This window comes from Oscarella lobularis, chromosome 18, assembly GCF_947507565.1.
Source record: "Oscarella lobularis chromosome 18, ooOscLobu1.1, whole genome shotgun sequence".
In the NCBI taxonomy this organism is placed as follows: Eukaryota; Metazoa; Porifera; class Homoscleromorpha; order Homosclerophorida; family Oscarellidae; genus Oscarella; species Oscarella lobularis.
Genome location: NC_089192.1, coordinates 1,264,456 through 1,286,195, shown reverse-complemented (window position 1 = coordinate 1,286,195; position 21,740 = coordinate 1,264,456). Strand labels below are relative to the sequence as shown.

The 21,740-nt window shown below is 44.9% G+C and overlaps 4 protein-coding genes across 4 annotated transcripts; all 4 read left to right on the top strand.

Moving 5' to 3' along the window:
* The first annotated feature begins 983 nt into the window (after window positions 1-983).
* On the top strand, window positions 984-19,975 carry LOC136197853 (roundabout homolog 1-like). The gene is made up of 11 exons (XM_065987710.1): window positions 984-1,106; window positions 1,155-1,253; window positions 1,302-1,672; window positions 1,723-1,774; window positions 1,831-1,902; window positions 1,962-2,036; window positions 2,095-2,364; window positions 2,421-2,693; window positions 2,751-3,011; window positions 3,063-3,602; window positions 19,526-19,975. Exons 3-11 carry the CDS (start codon window positions 1,415-1,417, stop codon window positions 19,912-19,914), a joined length of 2,190 nt encoding a protein of 729 aa, XP_065843782.1. The 5' UTR covers window positions 984-1,106; window positions 1,155-1,253; window positions 1,302-1,414; the 3' UTR covers window positions 19,915-19,975.
* LOC136198115 (roundabout homolog 2-like) lies at window positions 5,709-6,756 on the top strand. Its single transcript, XM_065988032.1, has 6 exons — window positions 5,709-5,748; window positions 5,838-5,900; window positions 5,950-6,012; window positions 6,062-6,136; window positions 6,189-6,461; window positions 6,517-6,756. Exons 1-6 carry the CDS (start codon window positions 5,709-5,711, stop codon window positions 6,546-6,548), a joined length of 546 nt encoding a protein of 181 aa, XP_065844104.1. The 3' UTR covers window positions 6,549-6,756.
* On the top strand, window positions 9,495-12,184 carry LOC136197861 (opioid-binding protein/cell adhesion molecule-like). The gene is made up of 12 exons (XM_065987724.1): window positions 9,495-9,616; window positions 9,667-9,718; window positions 9,769-9,831; window positions 9,883-9,975; window positions 10,032-10,201; window positions 10,254-10,301; window positions 10,364-10,509; window positions 10,557-10,636; window positions 10,691-10,939; window positions 10,994-11,023; window positions 11,071-11,613; window positions 11,668-12,184. Exons 9-12 carry the CDS (start codon window positions 10,858-10,860, stop codon window positions 12,054-12,056), a joined length of 1,044 nt encoding a protein of 347 aa, XP_065843796.1. The 5' UTR covers window positions 9,495-9,616; window positions 9,667-9,718; window positions 9,769-9,831; window positions 9,883-9,975; window positions 10,032-10,201; window positions 10,254-10,301; window positions 10,364-10,509; window positions 10,557-10,636; window positions 10,691-10,857; the 3' UTR covers window positions 12,057-12,184.
* On the top strand, window positions 17,055-19,300 carry LOC136198114 (contactin-5-like). The gene is made up of 10 exons (XM_065988031.1): window positions 17,055-17,126; window positions 17,175-17,546; window positions 17,597-17,648; window positions 17,705-17,776; window positions 17,836-17,910; window positions 17,969-18,238; window positions 18,295-18,567; window positions 18,622-18,882; window positions 18,934-19,062; window positions 19,224-19,300. The coding sequence occupies exons 2-10, from the start codon at window positions 17,289-17,291 to the stop codon at window positions 19,298-19,300; spliced, it is 1,467 nt and encodes a 488-aa protein (XP_065844103.1). The 5' UTR covers window positions 17,055-17,126; window positions 17,175-17,288.
* Window positions 19,976-21,740: the final 1,765 nt, after the last annotated feature.

Genomic DNA, 21,740 nt, shown 5'->3' with positions numbered 1-21,740 from the left:
TCTAGACGACTCCGTACTTTCGTTATTGCATAATATGTCGACGAGTCGAAATGTCTTTCTGATTTTGGGATACTTTTACTTTGGACTTTGCTTTCGACAGCTTGGCTCAGGTATTTCGTAAAGAAACATAATAAGTTGGCGCATAAATAAACCAGATGTACAGGTAAACCGCCAGTTGTAGAGATTCTCTTAATTAAGATGGATTGACCAGACGTACCAAAAATGAACTTCGTCGTCGTCGCCGCGTCTTAATTTCCGCGTGGCTTCCTCGGAACTATGTCAAACGCGTCCATAATTAATGACGACTGCATGCATGGTCTCTTCTCGATTGCCAAACAACAGACAGGACCGCCCGTATTTTCTGGCGTTACCCGTCGAATATTTCCGAGACGGAGTACACGTAGTCTACGCACGACGTTGCGTCCACCCGTCTATCCTTGAGCATTTTCGGCGTCGTGTAGATCTACGCAGCGATCGCGCGTCTTCCGGCTTCGTTCGGAAAATGGCTTTCGGCGCGGTCGATTTCCGGGCGTAGAGCTGTTCATCGCCGACTTTTGAGACTGCCCAAACGCGAGCGAAAGTCTACGACAACAAGGAGAAAGAACTGTTGGAGGAAAAGAATGTGAGCATGCGTGCTCTAGCGCGTAAGAAAAAATAATGGTTAGATTTAGGCCTACTGGTCGTCCCGAGCTTCCGACGCCGGTCCAGGCACAGAAACAGTGGGGATAGAGAAGGGATCTCCGGAGAACTCACCGATTTCTTCTGGAGAAAAGGCTCAGAATGGAAAAGTCAATCCACTTAGCGCACTATAACATGTTGTGCGCACGCGAAGTCCTTGTTCAGTCTCTGGAAGAAGCATCTACTGCCCCTGATGTCTCCCAAGCCGTAGCTCGGTCCCGAGTGCTAGAGAATGTTCATCTTGCACGGTAGTCAGAAAGGCAGCTGTAGGAGACGACCGTATCGGAGACTAAAATAATCATGCTTTCTGCAGAACGTTTTGCAGTATGTCTAGAGTGTCATAATGTTTCTCTACTTTTGTACTGCTGAGAACAATCGATCTGGCAATCTGCTACTCGGCGATTTGAAGAACGCATGAAAAGAGCCAAGTGGGTGTATAATAACGCTGAAAGTACCGCCTTTTACTGTATGTACAGGGCAACTGCCTGTTGTACACTGTGGATATAGATAGACAGTCAGAGAAAGGTTACTGTAACTCTTTACGTGAGTGGAGGAGTGGGGCACGTGAGCTTATGGTGGGCAGTACACGCCGTTGTTTAGTTGAGTAGAGCGTCGTTGTTTAGTTGAAAATGAAGGGACGCCGTGTTTAAGATGAGAGCACCGTTGCTTAGTCGAGTATAAGAAGAGCGCTATTGTCGGCTAAGAGCCAGTGACTAGATCGCCGTCTAGTGAGAAAATGTCCAAGGAGACAATTCCATTCACAACTAAGGCTGTCATCTATGGCACGCCTTTTGTTTCTCTACTTCTGTTCGCGGGAAACTTTGCTTGGCTCGCCAAGCTGCAAGCAACTGTCAATCTGAGCTGTAGCCAGGACAAACTCGCCGATAACGAGCTTCCTGCTTCACTACCTTTTTCGCCACCTCTTCCTAGCAGAGCCAAGCGGGATTCTGACTCGATTATCGAGAATTATTTTGGTAGAATTGCTGAAGTTCAGGTAAAAGGATGCAGAATGCAACCCAATGATGATCTATTGATTTTCGTTAGCTTAAAGCTTTGAAAGCGACTTGTCAATCTAACGAAAAGCTATGCTTTCAAGGTACGAAAGCACGAGGAAACTAAGCAGCCAGGCTGACTAAAGTGTCACTACTTTAGGGCCCAAAGGCGACACTGGATCTGATGGCAAGAGAGGCGAGAAGGGAGAAAAGGGGGATCAGGGAATGCAAGGTAAGGATCAGGTTTCATCTTAACGTGATGAAAAATCAACAGAATCCATCTGTCTACAGGACTTAAAGGATCCAAAGGAGCTAAAGGCGATATGGGTCCAAGAGGAAAGTTGGGTCCTTTATCAATTAGCGTTGGTAATTAGAATTACGTCTACTGTATACAGTATGCTATATTGATAAAATCTGTTTTAAGTTCCTCCTACGTTTATTTACAAGCCTGAAGATTTTATTGGAATTCGAGGAGGAACAGCGGTATTCGAATGCAAAACAACTGGCTTTCCCAAACCAACGATCCGTTGGCGAAAAGAAGGCGGACAGCTTCCTTCACATGCCATAGTATCCGTGCATTACCGGAACAAGCTTACCATTACTAATCTCAAACAAGACGACGAAGGTCAATACGTATGCGTAGCAGAAAATATATTTGGAATAGCGGAGTCTTCAGCTCAACTTGCTATTCAAGGTCAGTGATGATAGAGGCTGAAAAACTGTGACAACCTAACTCTTTTGCTCTCTTAGCCGCTCCTAAATTGACTGACGTTGGTCCTAAGCTTGTTACCGTTATTCCTACGAACCCTGTAGTTGCCTTGCCATGCAAGGCGTCAGGATTCCCGCAGCCCAAAATTCTTTGGTCACGTCGTGGAGCTTCTTTGCCAAATAATTCGTTGGTTTACCCAAATGGAAGTTTAGTCATCTCTCAATTTTCAGACAGCGATATAGGGCGCTATACCTGTCAGGCTGAGAATGTTCACGGTCATGTGGCGCATTCAACAGACATATCAGTTTATCACGGTGAAAATTATTAGACGGCGTGTGTAGAAAATTTCTAATATGTAGACTATGTTATAGAGATCGTTCACGGACTTGAAGTGGTCAACAACACCAAAGCGTCCATCAAGTGCACCATTTGTCCTTTCAAGAAGCTGACTTTTGGTTGGGAAAGAGAGGACGGCAAAGCTCTTCCTATAAACAGAACAAAAATATTGAACTGCTTCTTGGAGATTTCTCCAGTACTTATGCAGGATGCTGGCAATTACTCGTGCATTGCGAAATCAAAAGACAGCTATTCAACTCAAGTTTTGAAAGATCACGTGTCTCTCACTGTCTTAGGTACAATGCATTTTACAGCTTTGAATTTGAAAATTTGATTTCTGTATGTAGCGAAGCCAACTATATCAAGTCTTCAAGATGAAATTATTTACATCTCCCCTGGTGAAAACATTACGTGCTGCGCAGTTGGCCCACCGTCACCAAAGGTCACATGGATAAGACACAACAAAGAGTTGTCAAGTGAAACTGGCTGCACAACAGTACAACGTAGTACTCTATCTGATGAAGGGGCGTACTTGTGTCGCGCAGAGAATCAACTTGGCACTGATGAAAAGCAAGTTATTGTTATGTTTGGCAGCTTTCGTTTTATCTCACGCCCTCCCAAGAGTCTTGATCTCAAGGTGGGACAGAAGGCACAAGTCCGCTGCAGTGCTGCATTCGGGAAGACATCTGCGCGTGTTTCCTGGAGTCGTCCTAAATGTCTTAGCTGCAATAGCCAGTATACGTCCAACGCCCGTGTCTTGGGCGATGGTACTCTTCAGTTCGTCTCGGCAAAGGCTTGGGATAGCGGTGTTTATCATTGTACAGCAACAGCAGGCGGAGTAACACAAAGAGCAAGGGTAGAGATTAATGTCGGAGATCAACCTACAGGTAAATTATATTAATAATTAATGAAATTACTGGAAAAATTGTCAATATTTAGCGGAAGAGTGGATGTTGCGGACTGACAGTTGCAGGGGATTTCGGCAATCGACTTACAACACCCAAGTTTATTACGCTGTATCAAAATCACCTTATTGGGATAAGTCAAAGGTTTATTCATGTCCACGTGGTTATTATTGGGCGAGTACCCAAGATGGGAAAAGAATTTTTAGTTCAAATAGAGGCAGTTCTGTATACGTCTACTATGGTCAATGTGGTTGGAATCAGTACGTTTACGGAGGAAACACTAGACACTACTTTCGATTTCGGGACTCTTCATCAACCAATGCTTACAAACATGCTGGCAACTATGACTACAATTCAGTTCAATATACCTCAAGCACTTCCAACTTTGCTGGAATTGTCTGTCTCAAAGAGACTGCCTGAATTAGAGATATTGCACTTTTTAAGAACGTTTTATCAGTCACTGTGTTCTTGGAAGCGTGAACTGTTTAATTTCGAAATGCTCTATAGTCAATCCGTCGTCTCGTTTGCTTTCCTATGAACCTTTGTAGCCAAGGAGGAAACAAACAATTTTGTCGCTTTTGCAATGGTAACTTGAACGAAAGAACTTCACTTCAGCTGTTAAAACTATTACACGCTGAAGCCTTTGTCCTTGGTCACTTCCTGATTGGTAGAGCGCACGTGAGAGCCTCTTTGTAGCTGAATTAAGACAATGAGCGAGAAGACAATTCCGCTCACAAAGAAGGATTTCATTTATGGAACGCAGCTCGTTTCCCTACTTCTGTTCGCGGGCAACTTTCTTGGCTTGTTACGCGCTTCAGTCAACCGTAAATTTGAGCTGCAGTCAGAGCAAAATAGCCGAAAACGAGCTTCCTGGTTCGCTCTCTGGCCGAGCCAAGCGACAGTCTGATTCGGGTTATTTTGGCAGAATAGCTCTAAGACTACTGCAGCGTCAAACAATGAAAAAGACTCTGAGACGTTTACCAGCTTGAAGCTCTGAAAGCAACTTGTCAGTCTAACGAGAAGCTGTGCGTTCAAGGTGAAAGAGCTCGCGAATATTAGACAGTTTGTTTGATCTAAAGTTTTAGGGCCCAAAGGTGATACTGGGTTTTAGAAGGTAGAAGAGGCGAAAAGGGAGACCAAGGACCACAAGGTGATAGTCACATTGTGCAAACAATAGTAGCTTACTTACACTTTACATTTTTAAAGGTCCCAAACGGAGTTTGAGTGCAAAGTAACTGGTTTTCCCAAACCGGCAATATACTGGAGAAAAGCAGGCCGCGAACGACTTCCACCAAACGCTCAAGTTTCTGTACATTACCGGAATAAGCTCACCGTTACTAATCTTAAGTTCCACCTTCCTTTTTTACAGGCCTAAAAATTTTATTGGAATTTGAGGAGGAACGGCGGAATTTGAATGCGAAACAACCGGCTTTTCCAAACCAACAATTCGCTGGCGAAAGGAAGTCTTCCTTCACATGCCAAAGTATCCGTGCATTACCGGAACAAGCCTATTTATTACGCTGTGTCAAAATCAATTTATTGGGATAAATCAGAGGTTTATTCATGTCCACGTGGTTATTATTGCGCTAGGACCCAAGATGGAAAGAGAATTTTTGGTTCAATTAGGAACAGGTCTGGAATACGCGTCTACAATCGTCAATGTAGTTGGACCGGCAACAACTACGCAGGATACAACAGATACTTCTTTCGATTTTTCAAGACTCTGCATCAACAAATACTTAAAAACACGCTGGTAACTATTACCACAGATACTTCTAACCTTGCTGGAATCGTTTGTCACAAGGAGAGTGCCTGAACTGCAGACGTTACACTGTTGTACAACGTTTTCTGTCACTGTGTGTCCCCTACAGCGAGCAGTTCAAACAACACTGCGGTCACTTCGTGATTGGTGGAGCGCACGTGAGCATCCTTTGTAGTTGAAGAGAACAATGAGCAAGAAGCCCTCACAACGAAGGCTCTTATTTACGGCACACCGCTCGTTTCCCTACTGCTGTTTGCGGGCAACTTTGTTTGGCTTGTCCAGCTGCAGTCGACCGTAAATTTGACCTAGCTGCGGTCTGTGCAAACATGAGCTTCCTGACTCACTCTCTGGCCGAGCCAAGCGACAGTCTGATTCGGGAATCACGGATGCTTTTGGAAGAATAGCTCAACTTCAAGTAAGACTACTGCAGAATCAAACAATGAATAGACCCTGAGGCTTTCACCAGCTTGAAGCTCTGAAAGCTACTTGTCAGTCGGACGAGAAACTGTGCGTTCAAGGTGAAAGAGCTCGCGACTATTAGACAGTTTGTTTGATCTAAAGTTTTAGGACCAAAAGGCGACACTGGGTCAGAGGGTAGACAAGGCGAAAAGGGAGGCAAAGGACCACAAGGTGATATTGTGTAAACAATTGTAGCTTCAACCAGGTTACATTTCTACAGGTCCTAAAGGACCAAAGGGAGACAAAGGAGATCAGGGCCCAAGAGGAAACTCGGGTCCTTTGTCAATTAGCGTTGGTAATTCACATCTCTACTATTCCGCTGTATTGCTGACATTTTGTTCTTCAAGTCCCTCCAACGTTTGTTTTCAAACCTAAAGATTTAGTGGGAGTCAGAGGTGGAACTGCGGAGTTTGAATGCAAAGTAACGGGTTTTCCCAAACCGACAATATACTGGCGCAAAGCAGGCAGCGAACAACTTCCACCTAACGCCCGTGTATCCGTACATTACCGGAATAAGCTCACCATTACTTATCTCCGTCAACACGACGAAGGCCAATACATATGTATTGCAGAAAACGTATTCGGTGTAGCAGAGTCGCCTGCCCAGCTCTCCATTCATGGTCAGTGATTTCAAGACTAGTAAATCGTGAATATCGAATTTGTGTGTTCTTCTAGCTGCTCCTAAATTTATACTCGTTGGGACCTGAGAGCTTGACAGTTCTTCCAACAACTTCTGACGTCGTCTTACCTTGCAAAGCATTAGGATATCCGCAACCTAAAATTCATTGGTCACGCCACGGAGCGTCTTTTCCAGAAAACTGTTTGGTGCTCTCAAATGGTAGTTTAGTGATTTCTGAGTTTTCTAGTAGAGACAACAGGCGTTACGTTTGTCGAGCTGAAAACAGTCACGGACATGTGACGCATGCAACAGATATGTTAGTTTATCACGGTGATAAAAGGACAAAAAATGCTATAAACTATTCTAAGGCACTCTGTGTAGAGATTAATCACGGACTTGAGGTCATCAACAACACCAAAGCGTCCCTCAAGTGCACTATTTGTCCGTTCAAGAACTTCAGTTTTTCTTAGAGGAGAGAGGACGGCAAAGATCTGCCTATGAACAGAAAACAACTAAATGTACATTGGAGATTTCTCCAGTATTTATGCAAGATGCTGGCCAGTACACGTGCATACATGGGCGTCGCGATAGGTCCGGCAGACCCGGCAACTGCCGGACCAACTTTTTCGCCAAAGAAGGGAATACTTTGTGCAGTATTGTAATTTTGAGTGAAGTAACGGTGTAAGTTTCGCGCGTGAGGCAAACGTGGCTTAGGAGGAAAGAAATACGCCTTTTTCTGACAATTTCCACCCCGCAAACGGGGGCGTGGTCAACAAAAAAGGCGAGTGGTCGAAAAATTTTTTCCGCGCGAAGCGCGGAAAAAAATGTTGCCAGACCAACATCCAAAAGCTCGCGACGCCCCTGGCATAGCGTCATCAAACAACACCTATTCATCTCAGGTTATCAGAGATCAAGTGTGTCTCACTGTTCTAGGTACGACGTCACTTCTACACATTTACTTTACGAGTTTTGATCGGTGGGAAAGCCAAATATAACAAGCTTTGAAGTCGAAGTTAAACACGTCCTTCCTGGTGAAAATGTTACGTGCTGCGCGGTTGGCCCACCGTTACCAACTGTCACATGGACGAGACACGACAGAAAGTTATTGAATTCAACTGGTTGCGCCACGTTGCCATTTCATGGCATAAAGTATGAAGGCGAAGGAGCATACGCGTGTCACGCGGAGAATCAACTGGGCACGGACAAAAAACAGGTTGTCGTTCTTTTTAAAACCGGCTTTATAGAACGACCTCCCAAGAATTTGCGTCTGAAAGTTGGGCAGAATGCATTAGTGCATTGTAGTGCCGCTGCCCAAGGCACATTCGTTAATGTCTCATGGTCTTTCGTGAGATGTGGCAGCTGCAAAACCCAAGCTCTCGACTTCGGCAATGGGACTCTTCGGTTCGTTTCAGTGGAGACGTGGCACAGCGGACGTTACCAATGCGTTGCAAAAGTGAACGGAATACTCACAGCCTCAGTTTACGTAGACGTCGAAGGTGGGACTGATCGTTATACAGGTACAGTACATAGTTAATTAATTCTGTTTGCGTGATAAATAACGAGTTGAGATTTAGTTGAACAATGGATGTTACGTTCAGACAGTTGTGGGGGCTTTCGCCAATCGACATATGACTCTCGAGTTTTCTATGCTTTATCAAAATCAACTTCGTGGTCAAAAACAACGTTTTATTCATGCCCACGTGGCTATTATTGGGCTGGTACCAGAGATGGACTAAGGATTTTTGGTTCAAGTAACAACTGGTCTGGTGTATACGTTTACTATCGTCAATGTGGTTGGAGTGGCTATGCAGGATCCCGATACTACTTTCGATTTCGAGACTCTGCATCAACCAGTGCTTACAAACACGCTGGTAACGAGGATGAATATCAGGTTCAGTACGATTCATCTACTTCCAATTTCGCTGGTATCGTCTGCCTGAAAGAGACTGCCTGAGTTACCTTTGTAGAACCTTTCTTCAGTGACTATGTGTCTATCGTTCCCTCTAAAACGCGAGTAGAGTCATTCTCTTCGCTTCACTCGCTTTTCTATGAACTTCCTTTGCCAAGGAGGTGACAAACAACTCCGGCGTTTTTGCAATGAGAAACACCGACTCCTGATCGACGTACTCGCCAACGAAATATCCGGATCCATTTTCACTTCACTCTTCCAAGGAAAGTCGAAACAATTTCCAACCATCATTAGAGACTCCTCCTCGGTCACCTGCATCGCTTCAGTCGCTTCGTTCTCCGACCATTTCGCCGGAGAGAAACTGCAGTACACTGTTGTAGAGCTACGCATGCGTACAGCGATTTTGTCGTTGTCCCCGCCGTCCCTGCTACGTGGTTCGTGCGAACCGCCCGCACAGGTAATTGTTTCACTCCTCCGATTCTCGTGATATCGAGCTCGAGACAATGAGTAGGCAGGACCTCCCTGGCAGCACAAAGAGCCTCGTCTACGTGACTCCACTCGTTTCTCTTGTGTTCTTTGCGGGCAATTTTCTGTGGCTTGCTAATGTGAAGTCACTATATTAGATCGGGACTATTCTAGAACAGCAACGCCCAATGATGTAAGGTGCTTGCGCAGTAGCAAACTAGGTTAAGATAGATAACCGCCCCTGACAACGGCCCCGTAACTCAATTAGCGATTTTCAGCAAAGGTTTACGACGTTTTATACCAGCATACTGTGACGACATTTATTATGTCTTGATTGGGACGCCTTGTCATACCGAGAGGGTGAAAATGGAACAATAACTTCCTGTTCTAATATAGTCCTGTTCTAATATAGTGCCATCTTAGAAGGCACTATATTAGAACAGGACTATATTAGAACAGAAAGTTATTGTTCCATTTTCACCCTCTCGGTATGACAAGGCGTCCCAATCAAGATACAATAAATGTCGTCACAGTATGCTGGTATAAAACGTCGTAAACCTTTGCTGAAAATCGCTAATTGAGTTACGGGGCCGTTGTCAGGGGCGGTTATCTATCTTAACCTAGTTTGCTACTGCGCAAGCACCTTACATCATTGGGCGTTGCTGTTCTAGAATAGTCCCGATCTAATATAGTGACTTCACAGCATATCTGAGCCAGATCGAATCAAAAGGCAATCTGATCTCGGGTTTGGGGATCTTTTTAGTCAAATTGCAATAAAGCAGGTATGGCAAGGAGAGCAACTGAATTAGCATTGTATATTGGGTAATTGTAGCTCCAAGCTCTAAAAGCCACATGCACAGAAAACCAGGAACTTTGCATAGAAGGTATGCTTGAACGGCTCTGGGAAAGTTCTTCTAAACCTTTTTGTTGGTAGGACCTAAAGGTAATACTGGTCCTAAAGGAGAAAAGGGAGATCAAGGAATCCGAGGAATGCGAGGTACAAACAGCAGTACCTTTATTCTTTTACTTACCAGAAGCCTTGCTGCAGGTACAAATGGCGCAAAAGGATCTAAAGGCGATATTGGACTTCGTGGAGAAAAGGGGTCAAAAGGAGACGCTGGTTCAAAGCTTATTCCCGTTGGTATGTTTCTTATTTTTACTTGCTAGTGTGATTTCATATTGTCATCTTCATTGTAGATCCACCTCCGTTCATTGCAAAGCCGGTAGATACAATTGGAAAACAAGGCGGTCAAGCTGTGTTCGAATGCAAAGCTACCGGATATCCTAAGCCGGCTATTCACTGGAGAAAACAGCATGGCGTTGTTCCTAGTCGAGCTGGAATATTACCAAATCATCGTCACAAATTTGTAATCACAGACTTAAAGCTAGAAGATGAAGGGGTGTACGTGTGTGTCGCAGAAAACGTATTCGGCGTAGCAGAGTCGTCAGCGCAGCTCCGTATTCACGGTCAGTGATGTCATCATGAATAGTAGATAAATTTTGACAATCGAACTCGTGTGCTCTTCTAGCGGCTCCTAAATTTACAGACATTGGACCCAAGCGTTTGATAGTTCTTCCTACAAATCCTGAAGTCGTCTTGCCTTGCCAGGCATCAGGATATCCGCAACCTAAAATTCGTTGGTCACGCCACGAAGCGTCTTTGCCAGAAAACTCTGTAGTTCACTCAAATGGTAGTTTAGTGATTGCTGAGTTTTTTAGTAGAGACAACGGGCGTTACGTCTGTCGAGCTGAAAACAATCACGGACATGTGACGCATTCAACAGATGTATCAGTCTATGGCGGTGAAGAGCATAGGAAGCCTATGCTAAATAATTCCAAGTTTTATCTTCCTGTAGCGATCACTCACGGACTTGAAGTCATCAACAACACCAAGGCGGTTATCAAATGCACCGTTTGTCCGTTTCAGAAGCTCACGTTTGATTGGACAAGAGAGGACGGCAAAGATCTTCCCCCAACCAGAAAGAAAATTAATAAGTGTTCGTTGGAGATTTCTCCTGTGCTTATGCAGGATGCTGGCTATTACACGTGCACAGCATCATCAGGATCTCAAGTTCTCAAAGATCGCGTGTTTCTAACTGTTCTAGGTAGTTACCTGCTTACTGCAATCTTATTTTTACATACAGTAATTTTCTGTGTAGGAAAGCCAGAGATTAAGACTATTGTGCTAGGTACTCAGCAATTTTGCAGTTCTATTCTTTACATCTTTTTTGTGTAGAGAAGCCAAATGCTACGGATGTTCAAGAAGGTGAGATTATCTACGTGTGTCCCGCTGATAATATCACGTGCCTCGCGGTGGGTCCACCGTTACCTACTGTCACATGGAAGAGACACAACAAACAATTGACGAGTGGACTTGGCAGCGCAACGTTGCAAATTAGTAGTATTATCCCCGATGAAGGAGCGTACTCATGTCACGCGGAGAATCAGTTTGGTACTGATGAAAAACGAGTCACTTTAATAAACGCCCTTTGTTTTATTGATCGTCCTCCTAAAACTCTTCATCTCGAAGTGGGGGCAAAGGCGGAAGTGCACTGCAGTGCTGCATTGGGAGGAATGTCCGCGGACGTCTCCTGGAGTCTTCCCAAATGTTTCAGCTGCAATAGCAAGTATCAGTCTAGCGCTCGTGACATTGGCAATGGTACTCTTCGCTTTGTCCCCGCAAAAAATTGGAACAGCGGTGTTTATCACTGCACTGCAAAAGCTAAGGGAGCAACTCGGACGGCAAAAGTAAAGATTTATGTCGGAAATCAGCCTACAGGTAATATAATTTAAATCGCGCGGGCTTTTCATTGAGCGTATGGCCAAAATTTAGTGGAAGAATGGGCATTGCGTACAGACAATTGCGGAGGATTTCGTCAGTCAACTTATGACCGTCAAGTTTTCTATGCTGTATCGGAATCAAATACTTGGTCCAAGACAACGGTTTATTCATGTCCATGTGGATATTATTGGGCTAGTACCCAAGATGGAATAAGAATTTTTGGTTCAAATGAGAACCGGTCTGGTGTATACGTTTACTATGGTCAATGCGGTTGGAATGGCTACGTCTACAAAGAACGGGAACGACGTTACTTTCGATTTCGGGACTCTGAGACAACAAATGCTTACAAAGACGCTGGTAGCTATGACGAGTATCGGCTTCAGCACACTTCATCTACTTCCTATTTTGCTGGTATCGTCTGCTTGAAGGAGACTGCCTGAGTTACTTTTGTAGAACCTTTCGTCAGTGACTATGTGTCTATTGTTCGCGTTCTTATGAACCTCTTTAGCCAAGGAGGCGACAAATAATTCCGTCGCTTTTTCAATGACTAATTAACACCGATTCCTGACTCGCCAACGAAAAAATTTCTCAGTTCCCTCTAAAAACGCGAGCTGTTCAATTCAACGTCTCGTTTCTGCAGAGTCTTTCTCTTCGCTTAATTCATTCGCTTTCCTATGAACCTCTTTAGCCAAGGAAGCGACAAACAATTCTGCCGCCTTTGCAATGAGAAACACTGACTCCTGACTCGCCAACGAAATATCCGAATCCATTTTCACCATATTCTTTACTCTTCCCAAGGGAAGTCACAGCAATTTTCCCTATTTCGAACCATCTCCATCAGTAGAAGGAGCAGCAGCCTCCTCGGGCACTCTCTCTTCGGTCACTTCCATCGCTTCGTCGTCCGTCATTTCTCCCAGTGTGCGCATGCGTAGGTATATTCTCCAGGCTCACAAAGAAGTAAAGCTTCTCTGTTCGTTTTAGCATGAAGAGGTTCGCTGTCTTTCGAAGCTGCGAGAATGAAGGAGAATTCGAATCAATTAGACGCAAGAGCGGTGGGATTGGACTGCACAATGCGTCGAATAGTGCATAGCGTGATCAATTCGTCTCAAGTGCCAAAAGCTCACGTGCCCCTCACTGTTCAGCTGAACAGTCATTGTTTCACGCCTCCGATTCTCGTGATTCTGTTTGCGCGAGCTCGGCGACGCGACGATGAGTAAGCAGGACGGCACAAAGAGCCTCGTCTACGTGACTCCACTCGTTTCTCTTCTGCTCTTTTCGAGCAATTTTCTGTGGCTTGCTAAGCTGCAGAGAGCGGTGAACGACCTCTCAAGAGAGAACACGGAGATTAATTCTTCGTACTTTTGGGCTTACATCTGATGTCACCATGCCTGAATCTGAGCCAGATCGAATCAAAAGGCAATCCGATGTCGGATTCGGGGATCTTTTTAGTCAAATTGCAGTAAAGCAGGTATGGCAAAGAGAGCAACTGAATTAGCATCGTTCCCCCAAACAGAACGAAAATTAACAAGTGTTCATTGGAGATTTCTCCAGTGCTTATGCAGGATGCTGGCAATTACACGTGCACAGCGTCATCAAGAGAGAGCTATTCATCTCAAGTTCTCAAAGATCGCGTGTCTCTAACTGTTCTAGGTATACGATGTCACTTCCACACTTTTACTTTACGATTTTTTGATTGGTAGGAAAGCCAATTGTAGCAGGCTTTGAAGGCGAAGTTAAATACGTCCTTCCTGGCGAAAATATTACGTGCTGCGCTGTTGGCCTACCGTTGCCAACTGTCACATGGATGAGACACAGCAAAAAATTATTGAATGCAACTGGTTGCGCCACTTTGCAATTCAATAGCATAAACTACGAAGACCAAGGAGCATACACGTGTCACGCGGAGAATCAACTGGGCACGAACAAAAAACAGGTTGTCGTTCTGCTTAAAACTGGCTTTATAGAACGACCTCCCAAGAACCTGCGTCTGAAAGTTGGGCAGAATGCATTAGTGCATTGCAGTGCTGCCGCCCAAGGCACATTCGTTAATGTCTCATGGCCTTCCGCTAGATGTGGCAGCTGCAAAACCCAAGCGAGAGACTTGGGCAATGGGACTCTTCGGTTCGTTTCAGTGGAGACGTGGCACAGCGGACGTTACCAATGCGTTGCAAAAGTGAACGGAATACTCACAGCCACAGTTTACGTAGACGTCGAAGGAGGGAGTGATCGTCTGACAGGTGTGTACCAGTAGATCATTTTGCGTGATAAATAACTAGTGAAAATTTAGTTGAACAATGGATGTTACGTTCAGACCTTTGTGGGGGCTTTCGCCAATCGACATACGACCCTCAAGTTTTCTTTGCTGTATCAAAATCAACTACGTGGTCAAAGACAGCGTTTTATTCATGTCCACGTGGTTATTATTGGGCTAGTACCAGAGATGGACTAAGGATTTTTGGTTCAAATGAACAATGGTCTGGTGTATACGTTTACTATGGTCAATGTGGTTGGAGTCGCTACGTCTACGCAGGATCCACCAGATACTACTTTCGATTTCGAGACTCTGCATCAACCTATGCTTACAAATACCCTGGTAACTATGATGAATATAAAATTCGGTATGATTCATCTACTTCCAATTTTGCTGGAATCGTCTGCCTGAAAGAGACTGTCTGAGTTACTTTCGCAGAACCTTTTGTCAGTGACTATGTGCCTATCGTTCCCTCTAAAAACGCGAGCTGTTCAATTTCTTCTATACATGTAGTCAATTCAACGTCTCGTTTCTGCAGAATCTTTCTCTTCGCTTCACTCGCTTTTCTATGAACTTCTTTTGCCAACGAGGCGACAAACAATTCCGTCAATGAGAAACACAGACTCCTGACTCGCCAACGAAGTATCCGGATCCATTTTCACCATACTACAGTGTAGTATTCTTCACTCTTCCCAAAGGAAGTCGCAGCAATTTCTCCTGGTTCAAACCATCTCCACATCAGAAGAAGGAGCAGCGGCATCCTCGTGCACTCTCTCTTCTGTCACTTCCATCATACAGTAGATGGTCGCATCATAGAAGGTATGCTGGAACAGCTGTGCACATTCGTATACCACCTTTGTTGGCAGGACCTAAAGGCAATACTGGTAGTAAAGGAGAAAAGGGAGATCAAGGAATCCGAGGTACGAATAGCAGTGTGTACAGTCCAGTTCTTTTAAAAGTGTTCTGCCTTAATTAACTTAAATTGCTGTAGTGGGACCGAGAAAAAGCGATGGTGTTGCCAAATATCTTAGCACAAAAACACCCTGCAAAGCGTCGGCGTTCCCTAAGACGGATCTCTTCGCATTGTGAAATCTCTCAGAAGCACAATTATGGGGTTTACATACGCACGTACGTCGCGCTGAAAATGAGCACGGGTACGCTGAAGCCTGAACACGTAGCTGATATGTCTTCAATGCATCACATTTTTGCAGTTTAGCTGTACCCTGATCAGTCGTGAACTACGAGGCTGCTGCAAACCCCATTTCAGGAAGGTACGTTCTCATTGATTTCCCCGCGTGAATTGTTTTGTCGTGTAGTCGCTCTACCAATCCGACGAGGCAGACGAAGCCATCCCTCTGTGGCCAAGAGCGATAAATAGGCCATACCTCTGCAGAGGCCATAGAGCGCCTCCCCACGTAAGGCAGGGCACTGGTGGGTAATATCAGTGACGCCCCTTGGAATTGCACCTGTGAGTGGACTGACATCCCAGCTGCCACTTTCACAGTCCAAGGCTCCGAGCCAAGAGGTTAAACGGGCTCACCCTTCGCAGGGGAGTACGGAGTTGGCCCCGCGAGTCTTTGACTCACAGCAGGCGCCCGTCTGGCCTTACCCGCTTGGGGTGAGGGGGCGGATGGAGGAGAGGGGAAACTCTGTTCGTTTTAATTTTGTACATCCGGGACTTTATTAAATAAAATTTGAACGTGACACATTTACTTGTTTATCATGCGATCCTAGCTACGGAGAGAACGCGACGAAGCTCGACTCTAGAAACTCGGTCTCTCAGACCAAGTTTCAAGTGAAGCTCTTGCCAGAGCCCCACGCGTGTCTATGCTGTAATATGCGCCCACCAAACAGTACGAGTACTAAATCTATATCTAAAAGACTTAATCTATAAAAGATATTTTCGTCGTCAATTTGCATCCAAGTTGGTGAAGGCCCTGGTCACAGTTGTCTTTGAATAAAAATGAGCCGTGATCTGGTTTTCGACTACACGCATCTTATTAGTCAGTTTCCTTGAACTTGCTCGATCGGTTCCCGGAAACTACCTGATCTGGAAAACAGTTCGATTTAGCAAACGCGTCTGATACTGATAGTACAACTGGGGCTTTGAAACAAATAATCTTATCGATACATGCCTTGCCTATTGGAATCCTCCACAGCAAATGTTTCCAATGGTTTGTTTGTTTTTTTATTTTTCTCAGGAACTCTCCTTGACTCATAGTCTAAGGGAAGAACCCGTGCATAAAGGAAAGATTAAAATGAGCAATTCAATTCACCATAGAAGACGTCTACGGTAAATTGAATTGTGCATTTTCATCGGTCAAGATTGACAACCATTTTCATGACGTCAACTTTTGCTTAGATACGTGCGCGACGCTGCATGCGAATGATTCCTCGTGCACGCGTCTGATCTCTGAGCACTCTCGCTAAAAAAACGCGACCGAGTTGCGGTGGAATGAGACATTCTCCGCCGGCGACTTGTGCGGAAGGAAAGGGGTTCCGGGGCTCCCTACGGTCATCGCGCTTCAGATCGGACTTATTTGAGGCCAATTTTCACTTACCGTGAAGAATAACCGTCCCAAAACGCGAGAAAAAGCCTACGAAAAAGAACTGTCGGAGAAAAAGAACGCGTGCTCTAGCGCGTAAGAAAAAATAATGGTTAGATTTAGGCCTACTGGTCATCCCGAGCTTCCGACGCCGGTCCAGTCACAGAAACAGTAGGGCTAGAGAAGGAATCTCCGGAGAACTCGCCGATCTCTTCTGGAGAAAAGGCTCAGAAAAGTCAATCCACTTAGCGCACTGTAACATGTGGGCACGCGAAGTCCTTGTTCAGAAGCAGTCTCTGGAAGAAGCATCGACTGCCCCTGATGTCTCCCAAGCCGTAGCTCGGTCCCGAGTACTAGGGAATGTTCATCTTGCACATGAGAACGCGGTAGTCAGAAAGGCATCTGTAGGAGACGACCGTATCGGAGACTAAAATAGACATGCTTTCTACAGAACGTTTTGCAGTATGTCTAGAGTGTCATAATGTTTCTCTATTTTTGTACTGCTTAGAACAATCGATCTGGCAATCTACTACTCGGCGATTTGAAGAACGCGTGAAAAGAGCCAAGTGGGTGTATAATAACGCTGAAAGTACCGCCTTTTACTGTATGTACAGGGCCACTGCCTGTTGTGCACTGTGGATATAGATAGACAGTCAGAGAAAGGTTACTGTAACTCTTTACGTGAGTGGAGGAGTGGGGCACGTGAGCTTATGGTGGGCAGTACACGCCGTTGTTTAGTTGAGTAGAGCGTCGTTGTTTAGTTGAGAATGAAGGGACGCCGTGTTTAAGATGAGAGCACCGTTGCTTAGTCGAGTATAAGAAGAGCGCTATTGTCGGCTAAGAGCCAGTGACTAGAGCGCCGTCTAGTAAGAAAAATGTCCAAGGAGACAATTCCATTCACAACTAAGGCTGTCATCTATGGCACGCCTTTTGTTTCTCTACTTCTGTTCGCGGGCAACTTTGCTTGGCTCACCAAGCTGCAAGCAACTGTCAATCTGAGCTGTAGCCAGGACAAACTCGCCGATAACGAGCTTCCTGCTTCACTACCTTTTTCGCCACCTCTTCCTAGCAGAGCCAAGCGGGATTCTGACTCGATTATCAAGAATTATTTTGGTAGAATTGCTGAAGTTCAGGTAAAAGGATGCAGAATGCAACCCACTGATGATCTATTGATTTCCGTTAGCTTAAAGCTTTGAAAGCGACTTGTCAATCTAACGAAAAGCTATGCTTTCAAGGTACGAAAGCACGAGGACGCTAAGCAGCCTGGCTGACTAAAGTGTCACTACTTTAGGGCCCAAAGGTGACACTGGATCTGATGGCAAGAGAGGCGAGAAGGGAGAAAAAGGGGATCAAGGAATGCAAGGTAAGGATCAGGTTTCATCTTAACGTAATGAAAAATCAACAGAATCCATCTGTCTACAGGACTTAAAGGATCCAAAGGAGCTAAAGGCGATATGGGTCCAAGAGGAAAGTTGGGTCCTTTATCAATTAGCGTTGGTAATTAGTATTACGTCTACTGTATACAGTATGCTATATTGATAAAATTTGTTTTAAGTTCCACCTACATTTATTTACAAGCCTAAAGATTTTATTGGAATTCGAGGAGGAACGGCGGTATTTGAATGCAAAACAACTGGCTTTCCCAAGCCAACGATCCGTTGGCGAAAGGAAGGCGCACAGCTCCCTTCACATGCCATAGTATCCGTGCATTACCGGAACAAGCTTACCATTACTAATCTCAAACAAGACGACGAAGGTCAATATGTATGCGTAGCAGAAAATATATTTGGAATAGCGGAGTCTTCAGCTCAACTTGCTATTCAAGGTCAGTGATGATAGAGGCTGAAAAACTGTGACAACCTAACTCTTTTGCTCTCTTAGCCGCACCTAAATTGACTGACGTTGGTCCTAAGCTTGTTACCGTTATTCCTACGAACCCTGTAGTTGCCTTGCCATGCAAGGCATCAGGATTCCCGCAGCCCAAAATTCTTTGGTCGCGTCGTGGAGCTTCTTTGCCAAATAATTCGTTGGTTTACCCAAATGGAAGTTTAGTCATCTCTCAATTTTCAGACAGCGACATAGGGCGCTATACCTGTCAGGCTGAGAATGTTCACGGTCATGTGGCGCATTCAACAGACATATCCGTTTATCACGGTGAAAATTATTACACGGCGTGTGTAGATTTCTAATATGTAGACTATGTTATAGAGATCGTTCACGGACTTGAAGTTGTCAACAACACCAAAGCGTCCATCAAGTGCACCATTTGTCCATTCAAGAAGCTGACTTTTGATTGGAAAAGAGAGGACGGCAAAGCTCTTCCCATAAACAGAACAAAAATATCGAACTGCTTCTTGGAGATTTCTCCAGTACTTAAGCAGGATGCTGGCAATTATTCGTGCATAGCGAAATCAAAAGACAGCTATTCAACTCAAGTTTTGAAAGATCACGTGTCTCTCACTGTCTTAGGTACAGTGCAGTTTACAGCTTTGAATTTGAAAACTTGATTTCTGTATGTAGCGAAACCAACTATATCAAGTCCTCGAGATGAAATTATGTACATCTCCCCCGGTGAAAATCTTACGTGCTGCGCGGTGGGCCCACCGTCACCAAAAGTCACATGGATACGACACAACAAAGAGTTGTCAAGTGCAACTGGATGCGCAACAGTGCAACGTAGTACTCTATCTGACGAAGGAGCGTACTTGTGTCGCGCAGAGAATCAACTTGGCACTGATGAAAAGCAAGTTATTGTTATGTTTAGCAAGTTTCGTTTTGTCTCACGCCCTCCCGAGAATCTTTATCTCAAGGCGGGACAAAGGGTAGACGTTCGCTGCAGTGCTGCAATTGGGAGGACTTCTGCTCGGATCTCCTGGAGCCGTCCTAAATGTCTCAGCTGCAGTAGTCAGTATGCGCCCAGCGCCCGTGTCTTGGGCGATGGTACTCTTCAACTGGTCTCCGCAAAGACTTGGGATAGCGGTGTTTATTATTGTATAGCAACAGCAGGCGGGGTAATACAAAGAGCAAGGGTAGAGATTAATGTCGGAAATCAACCTACAGGTAAATTATATTAATAAATAGTGAGAATACTTGAAAAAATGTTACTGTTTAGCGGAAGAGTGGATGTTGCGTACAGACAGTTGCAGGGGATTTCGGCAATCAACTTACAACACCCAAGTTTATTACGCTGTATCAAAATCATCGTATTGGGATAAGTCAAAGGTTTATTCATGTCCACGTGGCTATTATTGGGCTAGTTCCCAAGATGGGAAGAGAATCTTTGGTTCAAATAGCAACAGGTCTGGAACACGCGTCTACTCTGGTCAATGTGGTTGGAGTGGCTACGTATACGGAGGGAACAGAAGGTACTACTTTCGATTTCGAGACTCTGCATCAACCAATGCTTACAAACACGCTGGTAACTATGACGAGTATCGAGTTGAATACACTTCAAGCACTTCAAATTTTGCCGGAATCGTCTGTCTCAAAGAGACTGCCTGAACTACAGATATTACACTTTTGTAAAACATTTCCTTAGTCACTATGTGTCCTCTAAAACGCGAGCTGTTCAATTTCACCTCTACTACTCAATCCAGAGTCTTGTTTCTGCGCTCTTTCTCTTTGCTTCATTTGCTTTCCTATGGAGCGACAGATAGCTCCGTCACTTTTGCAATTCTAATGCTGACTTAATCGTCACAGTGGCAATTTGAACACCGCTCCGAAAGGAATTTGCGACACTAATGACTTTTTGAACAATATCTGTCACACTTCACTTGTTTAGACTATTACACGCTGAAGCCTCTGTTCTTCTGATTGGCCACCGGCCGGCGCACGTGAGCCTCCTTTGTAGCTGAAGAACAATGGGCAAGAAGACGACCCCCCTCACAACGAAGGCTCTTATTTACGGCACACCGCTCGTTTCCCTACTACTGTTTGCGTGCAACTTTGCTTGGCTTGTCAAGCTGCAGTCGACCGTAAATTTGAGCTGCGGTCTGTGCAGACATGAGCTTCCTGACTCACTCTCTGGCCGAGCCAAGCGACAGTCTGATTCGGGAATCACGGATGCTTTTGGAAGAATAGCTCAACTTCAGGTAAGGATACTGCAGCATCAAACAATGAATAAGACTCTGAGACTTTTACCAGCTTGAAGCTCTGAAAGCTACTTGTCAGTCGAACGAGACACTGTGCGTTCAAGGTGAAAGAGCTCGCAACTAGTAGACAGTTTGTTTCATCTGAAGTTTTAGGACCCAAAGGCGACACTGGGTCAGTGGGTAGACGAGGCGAAAAGGGAGACAAAGGACCACAAGGTGATAGTCATATTGTGTAAACAATTGTAGCTTCAACTAGGTTACATTTCTACAGGTCCTAAAGGACCAAAGGGAGACAAAGGAGATCAGGGCCCAAGGGGAAATTCGGGTCCTTTGTCAATTAGCGTTGGTAATTCACATCTCTATTCCACTGTATTGCTGACATTTTGTTCTTCAAGTCCCTCCCACGTTTGTTTTCAAACCTAAAGATGTTGTTGGAGTCAGAGGTGGAACGGCGGAGTTTGAATGCAAAGTAACGGGTTTTCCCAAACCGACGATATACTGGCGCAAAGCAGGCAGCGAACAACTTCCACCAAACGCTCGTGTATCTGTACATTACCGGAATAGGCTCACCATTACTAATCTCAGTCAAGACGACGAAGGCCAATACATATGTATCGCAGAAAACGTATTCGGTGTAGCAGAGACGCCTGCCCAGCTCTTCATTCACGGTCAGTGATGTCATGACTAGTAAATCGTGGCAATCGAATTTGTGTGTTCTTCTAGCGGCTCCTACGTTTGTACACGTTGGACCTAAGAGTTTGACAGTTCTTCCAACAAATCCTGACGTCGTCTTACCTTGCAAGGCATCAGGCTACCCGCAACCTAAAACTAGCTGGTCTCGGCATGGCGCGCCTTTGCCAGAAAACTCTTCGGTCTCAAATTGTAGTCTTATGATCTTTAACTTTTCTAATAAAGACAACGGGCGTTACATTTGTCGAGCTGAAAACCGTCACGGACATGTGACGCATTCAACAGATGTATCAGTTTATCACGGTAAAGATCACTACTAGTAGAAGACTGAATAATGCTAAGTTAATCTGTAGAGACTAATAAGGGACTTGAAGTCATCAACAACACCAAAGCGGCCATCAAGTGCACTATTTGTCCGTTTAAAAAGTTCACCTTTGGCTGGGAAAAAGAGGACGGTCTGCCCTTGGGCCGAACAAAAATGACCGACTGTTTTTTGGAGATATCTCCAGTACTGATGCAGGATGCTGGCAATTACACGTGCATAGC